This window comes from Papio anubis, chromosome 7, assembly GCF_008728515.1.
Source record: "Papio anubis isolate 15944 chromosome 7, Panubis1.0, whole genome shotgun sequence".
In the NCBI taxonomy this organism is placed as follows: Eukaryota; Metazoa; Chordata; class Mammalia; order Primates; family Cercopithecidae; genus Papio; species Papio anubis.
The window spans coordinates 13,012,093-13,034,183 of record NC_044982.1 but is presented as its reverse complement, the minus strand read 5'-3'; the positions used below and the strand labels follow the sequence as shown (position 1 = coordinate 13,034,183).

Sequence of the window (22,091 nt, the reverse complement as noted above, 5' to 3'; positions counted from 1 at the left end):
GAGGGACAGGTCCTGCAGGCTACTGGGTTTTTCTTCTTCTATCACATGACCAAAAAAAAAAAAAAAAGGCAATTGAAATAACTTCTACACTTGCTCACTTTTTTTGTCTGATACTCATCGAGGCAAGATGTTTTGTTTGCTTGTTTGTGTTTGTTTTGTTTTGTTTTGAGACAGAGTCTGTCTCTGTCGCCCAGGCTGGAGTGCAGTGGCGTGATCTCGGTTCACTGCAACCTCCGCCTCCTCGGTTCGAGCGATTCTCCTGCCTCAGCCTTCTGAGTAACTGGGATTACAGTTGCTCGCCCCTACGCCTGGCTAATTTTTCATATTTTTAGTAGAGACGGGGTTTCACCATGTTGACCAGGCTGGTCTTGAACTCCTGACCTCAGATGATCCACCCGCCTCGGCCTCCCAAAGTGCTGGGATTACAGGTTTGAGCCACTGTGCCCGGCTCCAGATAAGATTTTTTTTTTTTTTTTTAAATTAAAGAACCAACATGGCCGGGCTCAGTGGCTCACGCCTGTAATCCCAGCACTTTGGGAGACCGAGGCGGGCGGATCATGAGGTCAGGATTTCGAGACCAGCCTGACCAACATGGGGAAACTCTGTCTCTACTAAAAGTACAAAAATTAGCCGGGTGTGGTGGTGCCCGCCTGTGCTACTCAAGAGGCTGAGGCAGGAGAATCAGTTGAATGCGAGGCGGAGGTTGCAGTGAGCTGATATCGTGCCACTGCACTCCAGCCTGGGGACAGAGCAAGACTCCATCTCAAAAAAAAAAAAAAAATTAGAATTTAAGTTTTAAAAGATAGAGGCCAAGTCTTTTCTGTTTCTCTTATCCCAGTGGCTGACACATAGTAGAAATGCAATAAATGTTTGTCAAATCGAACATTATGGGAAGTTTGAAAAGAAATAAAAACACAAAAACACTCAGCCATAGTGTTATCATCATCATCAGTGTTGCTTGTGTTCTAATTTGATTCAACTGTGTTTTATTTCTATAACCATAATCACAGTGTATCCACAATTCTTTTTGAAATAACATTACACTATTAGCTTTTCTCCATGTCATTGCATAGTTTCCATATTTATCATTTTTAGTGGATATGTAATATTCATCTAGCTATAACTTACTTTTCTTTATTATTACATATTTAGACTGTTTCCAGTTTTTTACTTTTATAAGTAACTCTTTGAAAAATATTTTTGTACATAGTACTGTACCTATATTTTTTATTTTCTTAGGTAGATTACCAGATGTCAGGTACCTTGGTTCAAGGGGTATGAATATTTACATGGCTCTTAATACATTAGCAAGTTGCTTTTCAAAGCATGTGTGTGGATTTACAATGCCAACACCATGTGTAAAACTTACCGATACTAAGTGTTGTTTTTTAAAATTGGTACTTGTTTAGCAAATGGAAAAAAGAATTTTCACTGTTTCACTTTCGTGTCTTTGAATACCAGATGGTGAATATTTTTCCGTTTGGGTACAAGCTCCTCTATCTTTCCTTGTATCATGCATTTGCTGTCTAGATAGTTTCATGATAGATACAGAGGAAGCATTGACTTACAGTGGGATGGTTGGTGAACCAGAAGTCAGATGGGATCAATTCTGCTTGATGCTAATTGATTGGAGGAACTAGTCTCTTTGTGCCTCAGTTTGTTCATCTTTGAAATGGGAATGGAGTATAAAATAGTAAGAAAATAGAATGAGGCATCCTGGAGTAACTCATGATGCACAGTACTCAGTAACTCAGTAACACAGTACTCAATTTAAAGAAGAGCAATCCAGGGTGCCTGAGTACTCAGGAGGTACTTCCTCTGAAAGGTCATGATCTAGAATGTGTTTTTCACAGTCTAACTTGAAATCACACTTCTCTTTGGCAGCTTGTTGAAAGAAGCTGAGTTCCATGCTGAGCAGCGAGAATATGAGCTGAACCGGCGGCGGCAGCTGGGCCTCTCCTCTTCCCACCATTCCCTGGATAATGCTGACTTTGATAACAAGGACGATGATAAACACGATCAGAGGCTACTCAGTCAATTCGGAATATGGTTCTTAGTAAGAAAAATAAGTTAACTATTCTCCACTTTCTTATTTCTCATTCCAAAATTGTACTGATGAGGAATTTTTCCTGTTCTTTTAAAAGGAGTAAATAGTGAAAAAGTAACCTTAGCAAAGGGACTGAATTCTCTGTGGCAGTAGCTCTCAATCCTGAGCTGCATGTTAGATTTACCTAGGAAGGCTTTTAAAAACTAACAATGCCCAGATCGCATTCCAGAATCTTGGGAATTGTTTAAGAAGCTCTTGGCCTTTGATTTTGATGAAGAGCCAGGTGTTAAAACCTACAGTATCAGGATCTAGACTGGTACAAGTAGGAAAGTTGCTAGTATATATTGTCAAGTACTGGATTCAATAACATTTATAGATAATTCACATTCCATAACCTACATGAAATTTTTCTTGAAACTTCAGTCTCTGTGGGGCTTTTTGTATATTTATGGTAAGTCTGTGTACACCAGAGAAGTTATAGCCAAAGTAATGCAAGGAATATGGTTGCTATTGACTGATTTAACTGCAACATCTATTCAGTAGAGATCAAACATACAGATCTAACATCCCAAGCAAGCTGAATTTACCAATGCTACAGAGAAGCAGGCTTGTTTTGCCCATTGGAGACATTAATTCAGTCTCCATAGTGATGTATCTCTATTATGCTTGCACATTGTTCCGTGAAAGAGTCTTTACCAAATTGGCATTTAATTGCTGATTTCACATATCTTGCTTCCTAGAAGTTATTATCTAATGACACAATAGCTACTACTGTGAACTCTTTGAAGGCAAAGACCATGCTTTATTTATTTATTTTATTCCTGGACCCTGCCATAGTACTCAATAAAAGATTAGTTCATAGTAAATGAATGAATGATGTTTTAAAAAGTCTATTTATGGGCTGGGCGTGGTGGCTTACGCCTGTAATCCCAGCATTTTGGGAGGCTGAGACAGGCAGATCACGATGTCAGGAGATTGAGACCATCCTGGCTAACACAGTGAAACCCCGTCTCTACTAACAATAGAAAATATTAGCCGGGTGTGGTGGCGGGTGCCTGTAGTCCCAGCTACTCGGGAGGCTGAGGCAGGAGAATGGTGTGAACCCGGGGAGGCGGAACTTGCAATGAGCCAAGATCGCGCCACTGCACTCCAGCCTGGGCGACAGAGCGAGACTCTGTCTCAAAATAAAAATAAAAATAAAAATAAAAAGTCTATTTATGATAGTGAATTGGGGGACTCCAAGGTATCTGAATTATTACTGATACAAAATTCTTAGCGAAATATGATCATTTTAGAACTGAAATGTATATACATTATTTTCCTTGAGGATATGGATGAAATATTTTGTTGACCTAACTTTTGAGAAGCATTTATCTGGCGCAGATTATATAATGGATTTCTTGTAGGAGAAAATGCTTAATTGGAAGGTGAAATCTTGAGGGAAAATGGTTGTTGCAATCCATCTATACCTGTAGGAAGGAACACAGTTTCTGGATAAGCGATCCCTGTTTTTAAAACTGCATATTTCAAACGGCTTATCTGGGATATCTTTTTATTTTATTTTATTATTATTTTTTTAATGCACCTGTTATAATTTTGTAAAGACAGATGGAAACTGAACAAGATTCTAATCTACATACTTCTAGGTGAGCCTCTGCACACCCAGTGAAAACACGCCTACAGAAAGCTTGGCCCGGCTGGTGGCCATGGTGTTTCAGTGGTTTCACTCCACTGCATATATGATGGATGATGAAGTGGGAAGTCTGGTGGAAAAGCTGAAGCCTCAGTTTGTCACCAAGTGGCTGAAGACAGTATGTGATGTTCGCTTTGATGTCATGGTCATGTGCCTTCTTCCTAAACCCATGGAATTTGCCAGGGTAAGTGGAGGCCTACAGCTCACACCTTGTTAGAGAGGAGGACTTGGGGAGAAGTGCTGCCTTAGCCATGCAGGTATTATCAGTGTCTGCAGAGGAGGAACATCTCTCCTTATTTTAATTAATATAGCTAAATGAATTTGGTAACTATATCTTGGGTGATGTGCTGCTTCGATGTTGATTTGGGATGAGGAAGAATGGCAAGATGCATTTGTGAGGTATCTTTAAGAATTTAAGGGACTATTCTTTCTCGACATTGCTGATTTTTTTTGAAGTGGGATCTTGCTATGTTGCCCAGGCTGGCCGCCTTGAACTCCTGGGCTCAAGTGATCCTCCTGCCTCAGCCTCTGGAGTAGCTGGGAAGCTAAATATTTTTATTAAGAAAACAACAACAAAAAAGCCTTTCTATGAGGTTACTAGAGCTCAGTCCCCTTTTGGCTTAGAATCTTGGGAAAGATTACCATTCAACTAGGGGAAATGTCTTTTTTTCTTTTTTTTAATAATGTATGTATCTACAGATGAATGATAGAAGTCCCTGCCCTGTCATTTGAAATGCCAAAAAGGTTCAGGGTGAGACAAAATGCACCTATTCCTCTCGCTTAAGAACAGATTTCTCTATGCTGATCCTCTTGCTTCTGCCTCAGTGGATCACATCTGAGAAGATCCCATGTTTCTTTTTTCCTTTTCTTCCTTTTGAGACAGGGTCTCACTTTGTCACGCAGGCTGGACTGCAGTGGCATAGTCATACTCACTGCAGCCTTGAACTCCTGGGCTTAAGAGATCCTCTCACCTCAGAGACTATAGGCATGTATCACTACATCCATCTAATTAAAAAATTGTTTTGGTAGAGATGGGGGTCTCTCTATGTTGCTCAGGCTGGTCTCAGACTCTTGGCCTCCAGCGATCCTTCTGCCTCAGCCTCCCAAAGTACTGGGATTATACAGGCATAAGCTGCTGTGAGCAACCCATATTTTTTGAATATGATATAATTTGCGTCTAATCCAGAAAGGTGGATGTCCAGAATCAGGTTTTGGCAGTAATACGTGAAAGTTTTTTTCCAAGTATTTTCAGTTTTATTTTCATTTGTGATTTTTTATTTCCTTTCAAAGAGATCTTGAGGCAGTTTTCAGTAGAAACCTGTGCTAAAGTAGGACATTTAAGGATAAAACAGAGCACAGACCATCTATAGGGGTAACTTTTATTGGATTTTTAGGACTCAGAGTGATCTGTGCATTTATGGAGATGTACTTCTTTCTTCTTTGGTGCCACCTACTGACTCACTTAGAAAATTGAATTTTTGCCTAATGGAAATTTCCCATTTACTGACATTCTTTGCCTGTGTTGATATGTTTTCTGTTATTATGTCTCTTGGAATAGCGAAGGATTGATGTGACATGCTTCTGGAAAATGAGAAGAAATGATTATGTTGGGAGAAAAACTTTTCTTATTCCAACTTAGGTGCAGATGTTTTGGGGCCTGCAAATTAACTGATAATAGTTTAACTGGAGAGAAGACAAAGTTTATTTATGAGTACATGTGGGAGATCTCAGTAATAAATTACTTCCTGATTAGCCAGAGATACAAGATTTATATCAAACTTAACAAAAGGTTTACTTAAGGGTTTCAGTGAGAAGGTATGGAAGTTCCATTGGGTTTTTTAATGCCATGGGAGCTGGGCAAGAACTGGGCTATCTCCACAGCAGCTGAATTCATAGGAAACTCCTTTGGAGGGGGATAACAGAAAGGTATTCTCTGGAGGCTCTGCTTGAATCACATAATGGAAGTTCAGATAAGATTTCCTTTTGCATCTTCTTTAGCTGAAATGTTTTCACTTTAAAATAATCTTTATACCAACTCTAGGGTTTCAGTGGATAACATTTCCCTCATCTGAAACTTCCCTTGAAGTTTCAACATACATGAAAGAAGCTAGGTTGATTGCTATAGAGGGAAGATTTGGGTTAGAAATTGTGAGGTAAGAGATCTGCAGAGGGGAACAAGAGCATAGAACGAGGAACCAGAAAAGCACAGATTAATGGTTGGGATAGATTATAAATCTAGGTTTTGAGTATGGCGGGCAGGCAGTTGAGAAGATGTCTAGATGTTGGTCTTGAAGCATGTTTAGATGGTAGAGTGAGAACATCAGTGTCACAGTTACGGTTATTTTCCAGAGCACAGCAGAGAAGGAGATGAGTGTTTGGTGAACTTCCAGAGTGGACCAAACTGTTGTAGCAATAAGTCCTTTGATTTTTATATCATATTATCCCACTTCAGCTTTTAGGGCTTTGTAAGAAGATAACCCAGAGTCTTAATAATGATCTAGGAAGTTAGGGTTTAGTTCTCAGTGATGCCATGTCAGGTGGGTAGGAGAAAAGTTGTGTTAATTACTGGCCAAATGGGCAAGACAGTAGGATCTAGTTTACCAAGAGGTGAAAAATATCTCAAAGGTCATGAACAGGACTAGAATCTGATCACTCACAAGGGGGGTTTATAGTTTTTCATCAAAACATAAAATTTCTCTCTACAATCACCTGCACTTTGACCAAAGATAATCAAAGTAAGACTACTTTTGGTTACAAAATTAGTCTCATTTAATTTGGTCTGATCATTTGCACAAGCACGGCAAGATGGTAATTGACCATTTAGGGCTTTTCAAAGTTTGCATTGCCGGAACTCTTATAAGGAATCTCAGATTGGAATTTTAAAAGTTTCTTGATGCTAGAAGTCAAGCCAAGAACTTGTCATCAGATTTCATCTGCAATACTTATAGATTTGGGTGAATTCCTTTCTCCTTGAGGTCTCCCAAATATTCTAAGTTTCCTAGGAAGTGACCTTTTTACTCACCCATAAGGCTGAGAATTTTGTAATGCAGTTATCGGATCAGTTTTTCCAAGAGGGCTTTGAAAACACTGGCTCCATAAAGTCAATCTTGGTTCCTTAAAACTGTTTAGTCATATCAGATTCCACACAATTCACAAATATGACATTCTGCAAAGGCTTGGTAATATAACTGTAACTGCCTGATGGGTTCTTCCTGCCTGCTGCACAAACAACATCAATTCACGGAATTGAGTAAAGAAAGCGTTTGACATGAGGCTGGCCATGCCACACAAGAGACTGAGTTATTGCTCAAATCAGTCTCATCAAAGGCTTGTAGGTTAGGGGTTTTTCAAAGCCAATTTGGAGGAAGGAGTCGGGGTGGCTAGGCAGTGGGTGCTAGCTGCTGCTGATGGTTGGGTTGGAGATGAAATCATAGGGAGTTGAAGCTGTCCTCTTATGCTGAGTTGATTATGGGTGGGGACACAGGAGGGGCTGGCAGCTCCAGGTGGAGCCATGGGTGTCAGACATGCAAAAAACATGAAAAGCTGTTTCAGAAGGCTAATCTTAGGTTCTACCATAGTGATGTTATCTGCAGGAATAACTGGAGAAGCTGCATAAATTGTGACCTCTAGAATAACAGCTGGCAACCATTTATGTCTATACCTTAGCAGAATTCAGGCTCCTTTTCCTCCTCCTAGCCTTGTGGTCTCTTTAGAAAGGCATTTGAAGTTTGGGGAAGGGCTACTATCATTTAAACTATAAGCTAAATGTCTCCCAAAGCTAGCTTGGCAGCTTAAATGCTAAAGGCAAGAGGGAGGTTGGCTAGATCCGATCTCCTCCACTGTCATTATTTTCTCACTGTTATCATTTTTGCAAAGGCAGTTTCATAACCAAGTTTCCCAATTATGTCCTGTTAAAAGCAGAACAGATTCTTATTCAACTTATGCAAATAGCTATAATGCTATGAAAATAAGAATATTCAATAAGAGCTTCTGAATTCTGGAGGAATCAACTAGAGAGGAAAAGGATATATTTCATTTTTGTTTACAAAGGTATAAATCTACCAAATTATTGTGAGTAATAGATAGCTTAGGAGAAAAGAGAAAGGGGTTCCTCGTGTCTGAAAAACAGAACGTTGATTGAAAAACTAGCAATGTTCTAAACAAAAAATGATACAAATTATAATCATTTATCATTCAGTCCTATGTAATTCAGTCTTGTTCTGCTTGATTGAGTTAGCAGTTAATGAACCCATTAGCTGCTCCACTAGAGTTCTGGCAATCCTCACTCAGTCCAATGGTATGATCTCAATTATTTAAGCAACGTCACCAGAAGCCTGTACTCCAGAGTATCTGTCATAGTCCTTTCCACGGATCTCAGAGACAATCTGTTTATGTTGAAAATAAGCGTTCTTGCTAGTAGCTGATTGCAAGAGTTTTCAGAAAAACATCAGATAACAATTACTATCTGAAAATAGTCATAGTTAAAGATGGGCTGAAAGTTCACTGTGATACAGTTGACAAGGCAGTTTTGTTGTTTCTGTAGCATGAAACATTAAAATAATAACAAAATGATAACTGATAATGTTTTGTCATTGTTGTCTACCATCAGACAAAGAAGCATAAAGATGTATCATGCCAACAAGGGCATTGACAAATTTCTAGGAACTTTATATAATTCACGAAATATTTATATTCATAACATTTACCTATACAAATGTAACCTAAGGACAGTTAAACATCTCTTTTTATTTGGCAATGCTTTCCATAGAATTCAACATATCAAATAAACCTAATTAGTTTAGCATATCTTTTTATAGGTAAGAACAAATCCTTTGAGATTTTCAAGGGTCTCTCTGGGAAACTTCAGTCAGTTCAAGACCAGGATTTTATTTAGGATTTGGCTTTGGAAAGGCAAAATACCAAAAGTTATCAGAAATGTCAAAAGATTTGAATACTTGATTAACCAACATTACAGGTCACTGTGAAATAATTCTTAGCTATTTATTTAACGTATATGATACCAAGAGATTTCAAAAGTAAATACGGGGAGTAACACAATTGTAAGAAACAAAAAGAGAAACAAAACTTAGCTCTTTTAACATTTAGAAAACTTGGTTCTCTTAAATAATCTAGGACATGATAAAGACAAAAAGCACAGGAAGGCCAGGAGTGGTGGCTCATGTCTGTAATCCCAGCACTTTGGGAGACCGAGGTTGGAGGATCACTTGAGCCCAAGAGTTTGAGATCAGCCTGGGCAACCTAGGGAGACCTTGTCTCTACAAAAAATTTTTAAAAAGTTAGCCTGGTATGTTGGCTCACACTTATAGTCCCAGATACTTGGGAGGCTGAGGTGAGAGGATCACCGGGAGGTTGAGGCTGCAGTGAGCTATGATCATGTACTTGCACTCCAGCCTGGGTGACAGAGTGAGACCCTATCTCAAAAAAAAAAAAAAAAAAAAAAAAAATCATAGGAAATTATTCTGATACGACACAGAGTCTTTGTTTCTGTCTTAGTTTCTTCAGTTTGTTTGGGCTGCAATAGCAAAATACCATAGACTGGGTAGCTTATAAACAACAAATTTCTCACAGTTGTGGAGGCTGGAAAGTCCCAGATCAAGGCAGATTTATTGTCTGGTGAGGGTCTACATTCTGATTCATAGATAGTGCTTTCTGGCAGTGTCCTTATGTGGTGGAAGGGGCAAGCTCTCTGGGGTCCCTTTTACAAGGGCATTCATTCACAAGGGCTTTGTCCTCATGATCTAGTCACCTCCCAGTAGGCCCCACCTCCTAACATCATCACATTGGTGATTAGGTTTCACCATAAAAACTTTGCGGGGACACAAATATTCAGACTGGTAGTTTCCTAGGCAGGTTTTTCAAAAGGTAAAGAGAAACCTTTTACAACCTCTTATTAAGAACAGTAATAAGATAATCTAAAAAATATTGTTTTTTTAAGAGAGAGAAAACGAAACTCTAGTTTTGCATCAGTATACTGTTAATATTAAATCTCATTTAAAAACCTTACATAAATCTATTCAATCTTAGCCTACATGACCACACAAGATAAAATTTTCTTTCTCTGTCTTCCCTGCACTTCCCCTTCAGGTTTTGAGCCTTTCCTCTTCCTCATTCAGGAATGATGAATAAACAACTCCTTTAGGAAAGAATTGCTCTTTTCCCCATAACAAAACCACATTCTACGTTACTTGAATACTTTGCATACAGAGGTTTTTCCTTCATCCTGATTATATCTAGTAGTTCAATTTACATATGATTGATTATAATTTTCAACCCTTATTATCCTTTATTTTCCAGAGAAAACTATTAAGTAGACAACTGTGAATTGCCGGTTGTATATCAGTATTTTTTGGCATTTCAGCAAAGTTTGTGAATATACCATCTCACAATTTCTAGAGGCATATTCTTCTTCTTAGTACGATTCCCCAATGTGGCAAAAAGAACATCCTTTTTAACAAACCCAAATGTCTTTAGTATCTGTAAAAAATAAGAAGCTAAAAGCAGTTAAACTTATGATCAGCAATTAATGTGTTAATATTTTATCCTACTTAGAAGTGATCTAGATTTTCAATGAATATCTGCCATTTAATTTAACTTAGTATACCGTTAAGGTTTCAAGTTACCAAAAAGATTTTGAAAACTACATCTAAGCAGAAACATTATAAAACACAATTACTGTTGATATAAACTATGTCAGAATAATGATTCTATTTAATTAAAGTCAAATATGTAAATTCTAAAGTCTTAAACATTGGTAAATATATTAGTTTATTTGAGTAGTAAGCCCAGGTAAGAGCAAAACATGTGCTTAGCATGGTACTCAATGCTGATAATTCTGAAAACACAGATGTTTTTATTAAAACGACAATATTATACTTGTCTCATTTACAGATTTACTGAAATCACATACACTTGAAATCATTTGGGTTAGTTCCTGTATTTCTGAGAGTTTTAGGAATATTTTATTTGTATATGTTAAAATAAAAACCTTAGACAAATTATATTTAACAGAGATTAATTGAGCAAAGAACAACTCAAATCAGGCAGTCTCTGAACCAGAATAGATTCAGAAAGGCTCCAGCATAGCCATGTGGTGGAAAAAAAAGACAGGAAAAGAAAAGCAATGTACAGAAAATGGAAATGAGGTACAGAAACCGCCAGATTGGTTACATCGTGGTGTTTGCCTTATTAACAGTTGGCTGCCTTTGATTGGCCAAAAGTCAGTGATTGGCACAAGAGTAGGTTACGATCTGTTTATACATGCAGTTAGGTTACAGTTCACTATGTATGAATAGAAACCATTGGGCCAAACTTAGAATATGTAAGAAGACAGTGCTAGGCTAGACTTAATTTAACATGTGAGTGTCTATGTTTTGCAACTGTCAATCTGAATTAATCAAAAGGATCAGAAACCAGTTTTAAAGCATGTATTTAAGCAAAAAGCTGGGAATGGCCATTCAGCAAACCTAGACTTCAGAGAAATGGGGTCAGTGCTCTGCAGTTAAAAGTTAAGGCCTTGCTTATACAGGCAGAAAACAAAGAAATTTAGCAGGATTATAACATTTTCTGCACAAGGGTGGTTTATAAATTGCAACAATTTAGCTAGTTACAGTTTGTTTTCATTTCCACACAGCTAGTTTTCATTGCCTTTCCAATTTAAAAAAGTATATTTAACATTTCATCCTAGACAATATGATAGTCATGAAGTCTCTGTGAGAGAGGAAAGAGGAAGTTCCAGCCTGGCCAACATGATGAAACCTTGTCTCTACTGAAAATACAAGAATTAGCTGGGCATGGTGGCGTGTGCCTGCATTCTCAGCTACTCGGGAGGTGGAGGTTGCAGTGAGCTAAGATTGCGGCTCTGCACTCCAGCCTGGGAGACAGAGCAAGACTCCATCTCTCTCTCTCTCTCTCTCACACACACACACACACACACACACACACACCCTCCCAAAAAAAGGAAGGAGTCTTCCCTGGCTCAATTTAGTCATTTACTACATTTTACAAAATAATGTAAGTAAGAAAAAAGGCTAATCTGCAATCAGAGAAACAAGGTTACAGTTGCCTAGGTTGCAGCTGCCTGTTTACGTGACTCAGGTCCCATAATCACATTCCCTTAAATATTTTAAAGTTCCAACAGCTTCGATTTTTAGTTACTTATTTCACAAAACCCATTTAGAATAGAGGTCTCTTAAGGAATTTTCTAAAGTAATTTGGCAGTATTCTCTGGAAGTAAGAAGATACCACATACACGTAATGTATATACATATGTTACAGACCACAGGCTCCTTGGCTTTCCATGTAAGGGAAATTAATATGGGGCCAAGAGGACTTCCTAGATAAGGCTTTATTTTCAGGATTTGTTCTCAAGTGCAAGGGAGACAGTGGAGGCACAAGAATCCTCCAACTGGTTCCCCCAAAAAAGCTGGTAGGATTTATTTTTTTAAGCCAAAACACGGGAATTGAAATCAGCGGTAGAGTATAGAGGCTGGGTTGGGCAATGCATGTTAGGGGTAGAGTATGCAGGTCAGCAAAGCTGGTTGTGATGGTTGTCTTGAGTTATGGGTCACTTGCTGGTCTGGCCAGTGGCAACAAGGCTGTAAATCAGTTGTTCAGCATTCCTTCCCGAGGTGGGAGACTCAGCAACCTTAGTTTAATTTTGGATCTCCCAAGGCCAGTGTCTGGAATTGTTTAAGTAGAAGGCATGGTTAAACATAGAAGAGCACAGAAGAACAATACAGAATGGTTGTTTTCTTTGTATGACTATTAATGGATATGCATTGGTGAGGTAGTGTTATGGGTTTTGAGATCAGTGGGAATGCATGAAAGAACTCTCTAGTGGGTGTGAGCTGAAGCCAAGCCCCTTCCTTACTGTCTCATTCCCCTCTGAGAGATTTAACTCTCGTTATTCTTAAGGAAAAAGGACTGAAGATCTCATCTTCTGAAGCTATACTGAACAGCTATGCTGAACAGGGTTGTTGTCCCAGTCTAACCTCAGAGGAACATAGAAATCTCTCACTGACTATTCTAGAGACCTATAGGGACTAGAATCCTCCTGGGATGGTATAGGTTGGAATCCTTGGGCCATCATTAGCTCGACTTAGAACTGTTGAAGTCTGGAAGGCATAAACTTTAACCATCTGTATGCCTGTTGAATATAACAAATAATTATTTTAAAAATCAAATAGCACCCAGTGATAATTAATAAACTGCCTAAGTCCAGTTTAACAATGCTTATGAGAAGAAATCAGATGCTATTTGGAATTTAAGTGGATAGGCTAGAGAATGAGTCTCCTGGTGTCTGAAATATACGGCAAACATACTTTTAATAAGAGACATTTCTATGGAAACAAAAGAAAAACAACTGTTAATGGTGGGCGTTATTAGGCTCAAAGCATCTTTAGTTACAGAGGAGGAGGGTGGTGGCCATTTTTCATGTTTTTTTTTGTTTGTATTATAAAGAATAAGCCTTAGTTTGCAGAGCCTTAGGAAAAAGGTAGTAGCAATTTCATTGAGTTTAAATCAGAAAAGTGGAAGAAAATTTTTAAAATGTTGGTTTGGAGACTTGCAGCTCAAAAAATAATATTAAAAAGCTCAAAAACAACAGATAAGACTAGAACCTACAACAGGTGTATTATATTCTTTTTCTCTCCAGTCTCTCATTTTTATCAAAGACAAATTATGATAGGACTGATGCATTTACAAAATAAATTTTAGTTTCATTATACTTGTTTTGATTATTTGCATGAAGTGCAGCAAGAGTAATTATTTGCCATGTATGCTTTTTTTTTTTTTTTTTAATTGGCTTTGCTGGAACTTTGTTTCATAAGGATTCTCAGATTAGACTTTTTAAAGTTATGAGCCTAGCTATGGATTTATCTGTGCCTGCAAACACTTGTATGAATTGGGTGAATTCCTCCCCTCTTGAGGTCCATAGATAACTTGGGGCTCCTGGACCTGTTAGAAAGTGAGATTCTTTACTTACCATAGGTCAGGAACCCTGTACAAGGCCTGCATAGACAGGATATGAGGGCAATTTTTCCAATGAACTTTTATTGTCTTTATACCTCAGTTTTTAGAAAAGTGGTATGAAAGCATGTAATTCTCATCAAAGCCTTGATAAAATAACCAGTTTCCCCAGTTGTGTCCTGTTACAAAAGAAAACAGATTCTTATTGCATGTATGCAAACAACTATATTACCCTAAGTTAAGAATACTCACATATAGTTTCCAAATTGTGCAGAAATCAGGTAGAGAGAAAGAAACATGCTCAAAATTTTGCTTATAGGTTATAGTTTATTCAATTGTTTAAAGTTGTAAATAGTTTAAAAGGGAAAAAAGTTTTCTTGACTCTGAAAAACAAAACAAAAAGTGTCAGCAGCATTTCAGGAAGAAAGTTCATAAAAAGATTATTTCAATCTCCTATTCGTTTAGTCCATGAAATTACCTCCTGTTCTGCTTGATATTTACAGACACATTAGCTCTCCAAGAGGGTCTTACAAGTTTTTCCCTCCATTCTAATGACTCAATCGCCAAAGTTGTCAGAGACCTGCATTCAAGAGTATCCGTGAGAGTCCTGTAGCTGATTATAAACCTTCTTTTGGAATAGATCAAAACAAGATGATTGTCTGTGGATGACAAGAGTCTTAAGACAGCCACAGTTAAAGATGCAATCAACAGGGAAATCTGGTCATTTCTGTGGCACATAATAATTTAACATAACAATCTTAATTGTTATTGATATCAGATACTTAGGCGTATGAGAATCATAGGAATCTTATATAACTTTGGAATACATATTAATCACATATTTATATGAATATAATCTAAAAAATGCTAAACACCATTTTAAATGTGATAGTGTTTCCTGTATGGTTTTAATATACCAAATAAGCTGCATTTGTCTCTTTTGGACTTCAGAGGACCTACTATACAAAACGGTTAATTAGGTCAAAAAAGGCTTAATTCAGGATTTGATTTTGGAAAGCTTGTCAAATATCAAAATTTAAAACATCTGACATTACAAAATGGGACCACAATTTATTTATTTAACCAACATGATTAACTCAAATATTTCTAAACAGCAAAAATCCTTTAGTCTTTCATAGAGAGAGGACTCAGCTTTCCAAATAAACAGACCCAATAAAGACAGCATGGCTGGGCACAGTGGCTCACGCCTGTAATCCCAGCACTTTGGGAGGCCAACGTGGGTGGATCACAAGGTCAGGAGTTTGAGACCAGCCCGGCCAACATAGTGTAACCCCATCTCTACTAAAAATACAAAAATTAGCTAGGTGTAGTGGCACATGCCTGCAGTCCCAGATACTTGGGAGGCTGAGGCAGGAGAATCACTTGAACTCAGGAGGTGGAGGTTGCAGTGAGTTGAGACCATGCCATTGTATTCCAGCCTGGCTGACTGGCTGGAGCAAGACTCTGTCCCCCCGCCAAAAAAAAAAAAAAAAAAGAAAAGTCTGTCTCTTTGTAGGCGAATGAAAATCTTGCTCAAAAGGGAAAACCAAATTTTACCTTTGCATTAGTATATTAATACTAAAGCTAATTTCAATAACATTTTATAAACAAATCTATCTAATTTTAACCAGTTTGACCATAAGGTAAGATTTTTATAACCCTTTATAATTTTTTATTAAAGAGCAGATAAATGCTCCAGGAAAACCCTATTGTTCTGATACATGAGCCCAGATTCTGGGCCTGTGTTAGAGAGCTTTTATTTTAATATTTAATTTATGGAAAAACTAAATAATACCTTTTTAATTTTAGTCGACTAGCTCATACACAGAATTTCTGTTTCAAGATTAATCTTTCTCAAATCTTCTCCAACTGGCTTAAACTTTCAGTTATATTCTATCTTTGTTTTAACCCCAAACAATCCTTTAACCCTCTAAATTAGACAAAATTAGTTTGTCTTTTAAAAACTACATTCCCATGCCTTTTTATTAAAAACACTTAATTTTTATTTTTAGGGTATGCAATTTTAATTCTGTACCAAGTACAAAGCCTGGGCCACAGGAACTACAGGTAATATGTGACTCTTTTCCAGTACAGCTAGGGAGTGTGGCTAATTCTATATATCTCCAGGCCTTACCTAGAATCTAATGGCCGCAAAGCAGGCAAGTCAAACAGTTATCAAAAGTCATAGAAACAGTTTATAACCTTAAAGCGCCTAGCAAGGGCAGTTTCTGACCTGCCTAATTTAGACCGAATGCCTAAATTTTAAAGACATTTTAATTTTATTTTACCTGTAGTCTTTAAAACTGTCTTGATTTACCAAAGATTACTAAAGCCATGTGAACTAAAGGGCATTAAAGTGTTTGTTTTTCTGATAAAATATGTTATTTAAGCATTTATTTTTCTTTAAGCCAATTCATTGGAGGTCTTTTACATATTTTGGTAGTAAGACATCACATACATGACATGTATAAATACACAGACAGAGAAGCAGATCTGGTAGAGTTAAAAGATTCTTCATTTGCCAGTTTTTAAGATTTTCTTTCTTTTTTTTAAATTAATTTTTGAGATGGAGTCTCTCTCTGTCGCCCAGGCTGGAGTGCAGTGGTGTGATCTTGGCTCACTGCAACCTCTGCCTCCTGGGTTCAAGCGATTCTCCTGCCTCAGCCTCCCAAGTAGCTGGGACTGCAGGTGCATGCCACCATGCCTGGCTAATTTTTGTATTTTTAGTAGAAATGGGGTTTCACCATGTTGGCCAGACTGGTCTCAAATTCCTGGCTTAAAGTGACCTACCTGCCTCAGGCCCCCGAAGTGCTGGGATTACAGGTGTGAGCCACCACACCTGGCCAAGATTTCTTTCTTATTTTATTTTAGATAGACCATCAATCTTTTGATTATCTGTCCTCTGCCCTAAATAATTATCAGTGAGGTAACTCTAAATTTGCGTTTTAAAAGGGACAATTCTTAGGTGAAATAAGATAGGTAATTTATATTTTACTTAAACCAAGAGAGAAATGGTGTGAGTAAAAGTTTAGGTGAGACGGACAGGAAAAACAGATACCATTACATGTAGAGATTTCTTTAAAGATGTAAGGTTTTAAATCAGGTTCAGAGTGGAGCCTTTTAAAGAACAAGGCCAGGAAAGCATGCAGTTTTTAGGGCCTAGTAGTTGGGCACAGCTGGAAGGCAGAACAGATCTCCCAAAATCAAGGATCCCATTTTTACACCAAATACTGGGTCCCCCCAAAAAGGGAAGTGCTGTGAGACAAGACAGTGCAATGCTTTCACAGCGTATTTTATTGTACAGACATTTCCCCAAGGCTGCTGGACAACCCAACATCAATTAGTCTGCTCTGTAATCAGCCCATCCTCCATTTCATACCTTCTAGGTGCCCAAGAGCATGGCTTTTTAGGTAAACACACAAAGAAAGGAGTATCACCCTGTAGTAATAGCCACTCACTGTAAGCAACTGCCATTGGACATTTAAAAAAAAATATGCCTCTTATTTAGCTATTGCACATTAAGATTCAACTTTTCTAAATAATGCAAAATAATTTCTGATGCCCCCAAAAGTCAAAAAGATCAGGTAACTAAAACAGAACAGAGCCTCAGATTTTGAGAAGTATCTGTCTGCTTATAATTCTTTGGGTTCTACTTGGAAAACAGAGGTTTCTCCCAAAACAGCAGTTTGTGGTGCCTCTTCTGTTTCTCTCAAGGAGTTCCAGGCTGTCAGAAATTACCTTAAGTCCTCTCATGCAGGGCAGTGAGGGCATGTGTGCCAGAGGACAGAGTAAATGGAGAAACAATTCAATCAACTGAGAAAAAAAAAAAAACCCAAAAACCCTTTTTTGAAAAAAACAAGATCCAAGAAGAGAAAAAAGCGTAATGGCCTTCTAAATGTATATATAGCTTGGATGTCCCCTTTTAATTAATCTTGTTTACCATAGAGCTCGTTAAAAAAAAACCCTTTAAAATTTTTAATTGCCAGACCATTGTCTGGCTGTTAGGGACAAATAGCTAGCACCTCTGGCATTTAAGCCTTTTATTCTCTGAAAGGGATTTTCCCAAGTGCAACTGTTACTAGAAAAAGGGCTCTTGATCCAGACCCCAAGAGAGGGTTCTTGGATCTCACACAGGAAGGAATTCAAGGCAAATGGCAGAGTGCAGTGAAAAGAGAGAGTTTATTGAAAGCTACTCCGCTACAGAGAAGGGCATCCTTAAGTTTTTCTCGTATAGAGGTCATCTCTATATAAAAGCTAAGCTAAGCCATGTCTATGTAAGGGTGAGCAGAGAGCATGACAAAATTTATATTCTGTTGATTTAAAGAAAACTATCCTTGACGTTTTAGTGTGTGAATACATCAAACCATAACTATAACAATCTTGAAGGCATATTTTGTTATGGGTATTGGGAATCTGGACTTTCTGCTATTGTGGGAGTGTGTCTTTGCTGGTATCTTAGGCTGTTTCCTCAACTGTCAATATCTTTTGACTGTGGGTAGTGACCAGCAAGGAATATGCCCAGTTAATCTGAAGATGGAGCTGAACTTAAAATGGGGTTACTCTGGCTCTCCTAGGTTCCTGCTTCCCTAACAAATCCAATAAGCCTTAATTAAGGTTATGATTTAACCATGGCTGCACAAAGTGTCTACAAAGAGATTACGAGCAGTTTTTACAAGATGCAGAATCACCTCCAAGATAGCTCAGAGAAAGGAAAATTCAAGACAGAAAATCACAAGCTGCCTGACATGACCCTGAAAATTTCCACCCTCTGAATGGCAGAGATGGAGAGAGAGTACCCCCATATGGTCACAAAGACAATGGAGGGAAAAAGAATAAATAAATGGCAAAGGTCACATAAATATCAAACCAGAAAGGACTCATTCCCTAAGCTGGGAATTGAACCCATGCCACTAGCCATGAAAGGGCAAAGCCTTAGCCACAGAGCTACAGTATGGTGCAGTTGCTATTGTTCTTCCCAGAAGTAATCTAGAGCAGACAGTTTAAAGTTTGCAAAGGATTTTAACTGCTTAAGAGAATCCTTAAGGCTAGCCATGACATTATCATGTGTCCTTTCAGACTGGCTGCCTTACGTGAACTTGAAAATTTCCACCCTCTGGATGGCAGAGACTGAGAGAGAATACCTCCACATGGTCAAAAAGTCAAGCTCTCAAGGACATGAAACAAGACAAGAGGGAAACCTCATTTGATTTTTGTTTCAGGGACCCATAGCAAAGTTTGTAACTGACTAGTCTGCTGGGCTGGCTCAAACGGCAGACTTGTAGGGGTCCTGTGCCCACATTCTATTCTGTGGCAACCCCTCTGTGACAGAACAACGCAGAATGACAAATTCATACCACAAAGTACAGCAGATTCACTACAACCTAAGACTAGTCTCACACATCTTTTTTCTCATTAATCAAAACCTTGCAGAGGAGAGGAACAGGGATTTTTTTTTTTTTTTTTTTTTTTTTACCATTTACTTAACTGGTTTGCACAGAGAGCGAGAGGCTGGGACCCTGGCTGTAAGAAATCCTTACCTTTTTGCCTGCATGCCAGGGTTTTGGTTTCCCTCTCTCTGCAGCTTCTATAAGAGCAGAGCAGCTTTTGATGACCCTGTTCGCTGGGCTATAACTGTGGAGGCCAAGCTGTGTTATAAAAGAAAATCTTCCTTTTCTGTTTCATGGCACCATAGACAGAAGCCTCTCATTTTTGCAAGATGCCACCCAGTGGGCTGCATGGGGGAATAAGATGTCAAATTAAACACATAAAAAGGAAAAATGGATCGGGATGTGAGTGATACAAACTCTGGACCCGTGTGCTGCCACTTCTCTCTTCTCAAAGACAGCACTGATAAAATAAAAACTTCAGCTGAATTAAATTTAAAAGAGTTTTATTGAGCAATAAACAATTTGCAAATCAGGCAGCCCTCAGAATCACAGCGGATTCACAGAGACTCTAGCACAGCTACGTGTGCTGTGCTGGAGTATAAAGATTTATAAACAAAAACAGGGAAGTGACCTACAGAAATCGGCCGTGAGGTACAGAAACAGCTGGGTTGGGTACAGGTTGGCGCTTGCCTTATTTGAACACAGTTTGAACACTTAGCAGTCTATATGAGTGGTTCAGGTATGGCCGCTGGGATGGGCCAAGACTCAGTTATTGTTTCAGACACATAATACTAAGTTAGGTTTTTACTTTTGTGTGACTACTAACCTAGTGTAGGAAATTTTCATGTGTGTCCATGTGAAGAGATCACCAAACAGGCTTTGTGTGAGCAAGAAAGCTTTTTAATCACCTGGGTACAGGCAGGCTGAGGCTGAAAAGAGAGTCAGTAAAGGGAGATAGGGGTGGGGCTGTTTTATAGGATTTGAGTAGGTAGTGGAAAATTACAGTCAAAGGGGGTTGTTCTCTGGCTGGCAGGGGTGGGGGTCACAAGGTGCTCAGTGGGGAGCTTTTGAGCCAGGATGAGCCAAGAGAAGGAATGTCACAAGGTAATGTCATCAGTTAAGGCAGAGACTGGCCATTTTCACTTCTTTTGTGATTCTTCACTTGCTTCGGGCCATCTGGATGTATCTGTGCAGTTCACAGGGGATACGATGGCTTAGCTTGGGCTCAGAGGCCTGACATTCCTGTCTTCTTATATTAATTAGAAAAATAACATAAAATAGTGTTGAAGTGTTAGGGCAAGGAAAATTTTTTGGGGGGTGGCATGGAGAGATAATGGGCAATGTTTCTCAGGGCTTCTTCGAGTGGGATTAGGGGCAGCATGGGAACCTGGGGTGGGAAAGGTCAAGTTGAAGGAGGATTTTGTGGTAAGGGGTGATATTGTGAGGTTGTCAGAAGGAGCTTTTGTCGTATAGAATGATTGGTGATGGCCTGGATATGGTTTTGGATGAATTAAGAAACTAAACAGAAGAAATAAGGTCCAAATAAAAGAAAGAGAAAAATAGATATTAAAGGGTTAAGAATTGGGAGGACCCAGGACATCCAATTAGAGAGTGCCCAAGGGGGTTCAGCATAATTACTTGCTTGGTTGGCGAGTTTTTGGGCTCTATCCTTGAGTTTTTTTATGTTGTTATACACCAGGCCAGATTGATTTAGGTAAAAACAACACTCTTTATTTAAAAATATACAGAATCGGCCGGGCGCGGTGGCTCAAGCCTGTAATCCCAGCACTTTAGGAGGCCGAGACGGGTGGATCACGAGGTCAGGAGATCGAGACCATCCTGGCTAACCCGGTGAAACCCCGTCTCTACTAAAAAATACAAAAACCTAGCCAGGCAAGGTGGCGGGCGCCTGTAGTCCCAGCTACTCGGGAGGCTGAGGCAGGAGAATGGTGTGAACCCAGGAGGCGGAGCTTGCAGTGAACCGAGATCCAGCCACTGCACTCCAGCCTGGGCAACAGAGCGAGACTCCGTCTCAAAAAAATATATATATACAGAGTCCTCCTTTTTCAGCAGTGAGTAAGTCAAGGCCTCGGCAGTTTTGGAGGACAGCTGCAGCTACAGAGTCAACTTGGGCCTGGAGGACTGATAAAGTTTGTGATATGTCTGTGATGCTAGCAGAGAAGTCATTAGAGAGGCTACAGAAGGTCGTGACAGAGGTTGAAATGCCTGCTATTCCAGTACCGAGAGCAATAGTGGAAGCAGAAGGTCCTAAACCAACAAGCAAGGGAATTAGTGGAATAACCCTTTTTTGTTGTATTGGTGTCATGAGGGGAACAGGGAGCTCTTTGGTCCCATTTGCAAACTGAATTTTGGGAGTAAGGAAAACTAGTGTGCATGTGCCTGTCCAATTAGCAGGTAGACACGTGTAGGTAGAGGATCCACAGAGGAAGAAGAGACCTTGTACGAGGCAAAACTGGAGATGCAAAGTAAAAAGATGAGGAGAGCTGAAAGGAGTGCCTTGTACCTGGACTCCTAGGGATCCAGCTAGCATGGCAGCCATCAGAGGTTGTAATGGGGACCGATGGGGTAACTGCATAGAGGGGAAGGTTTGATTTTCATGGTGTATGAGAAAACATTGAGTATCTATGAGCAACCTTTCACTGTTATTTTTGGGGCTGGGTATAAGCAAACAAGAAGAGCGCCTGGGAGGAGAGTCCTACGAGCAAGGGGAAGGTAGCCAAGGATGGAGTGAAATACAGGGTAACTGTCTTCCTAAGCAGTAATTACTGCTAATGTTTTTAAGTTTGCCTGTATTGATAGAGGGCTTATCTGTAGTATGGAGCTGGAAGGCTCCAATTGTTTCAGTGATGTGTGTAGTTGGACTTTGGAGATAAAGAGTGAAGGAACATCGAGAAGGTGAAAGGTTACCCAGGGGAATTCCAGTGGGTCTTTGCCGAGAGATACATAAAGAAGCGGC

The 22,091-nt window shown here is 39.1% G+C and overlaps 1 protein-coding gene across 19 annotated transcripts in view; it reads left to right on the top strand.

The window, feature by feature from the left end:
* Nucleotides 1-22,091, top strand: part of UNC79 (unc-79 homolog, NALCN channel complex subunit) — a 278,788-nt gene that overhangs the window by 108,546 nt on the left and 148,151 nt on the right. For 18 of the 19 annotated variants that reach the window (XM_021941512.2, XM_021941507.2, XM_021941497.2 and 15 more), the window contains 2 exons: nucleotides 1,885-2,056; nucleotides 3,694-3,924. In XM_021941512.2, coding sequence (XP_021797204.2) covers nucleotides 1,885-2,056; nucleotides 3,694-3,924 — 403 coding nt within the window. The other variant, XM_021941513.2, reaches the window with a different exon arrangement.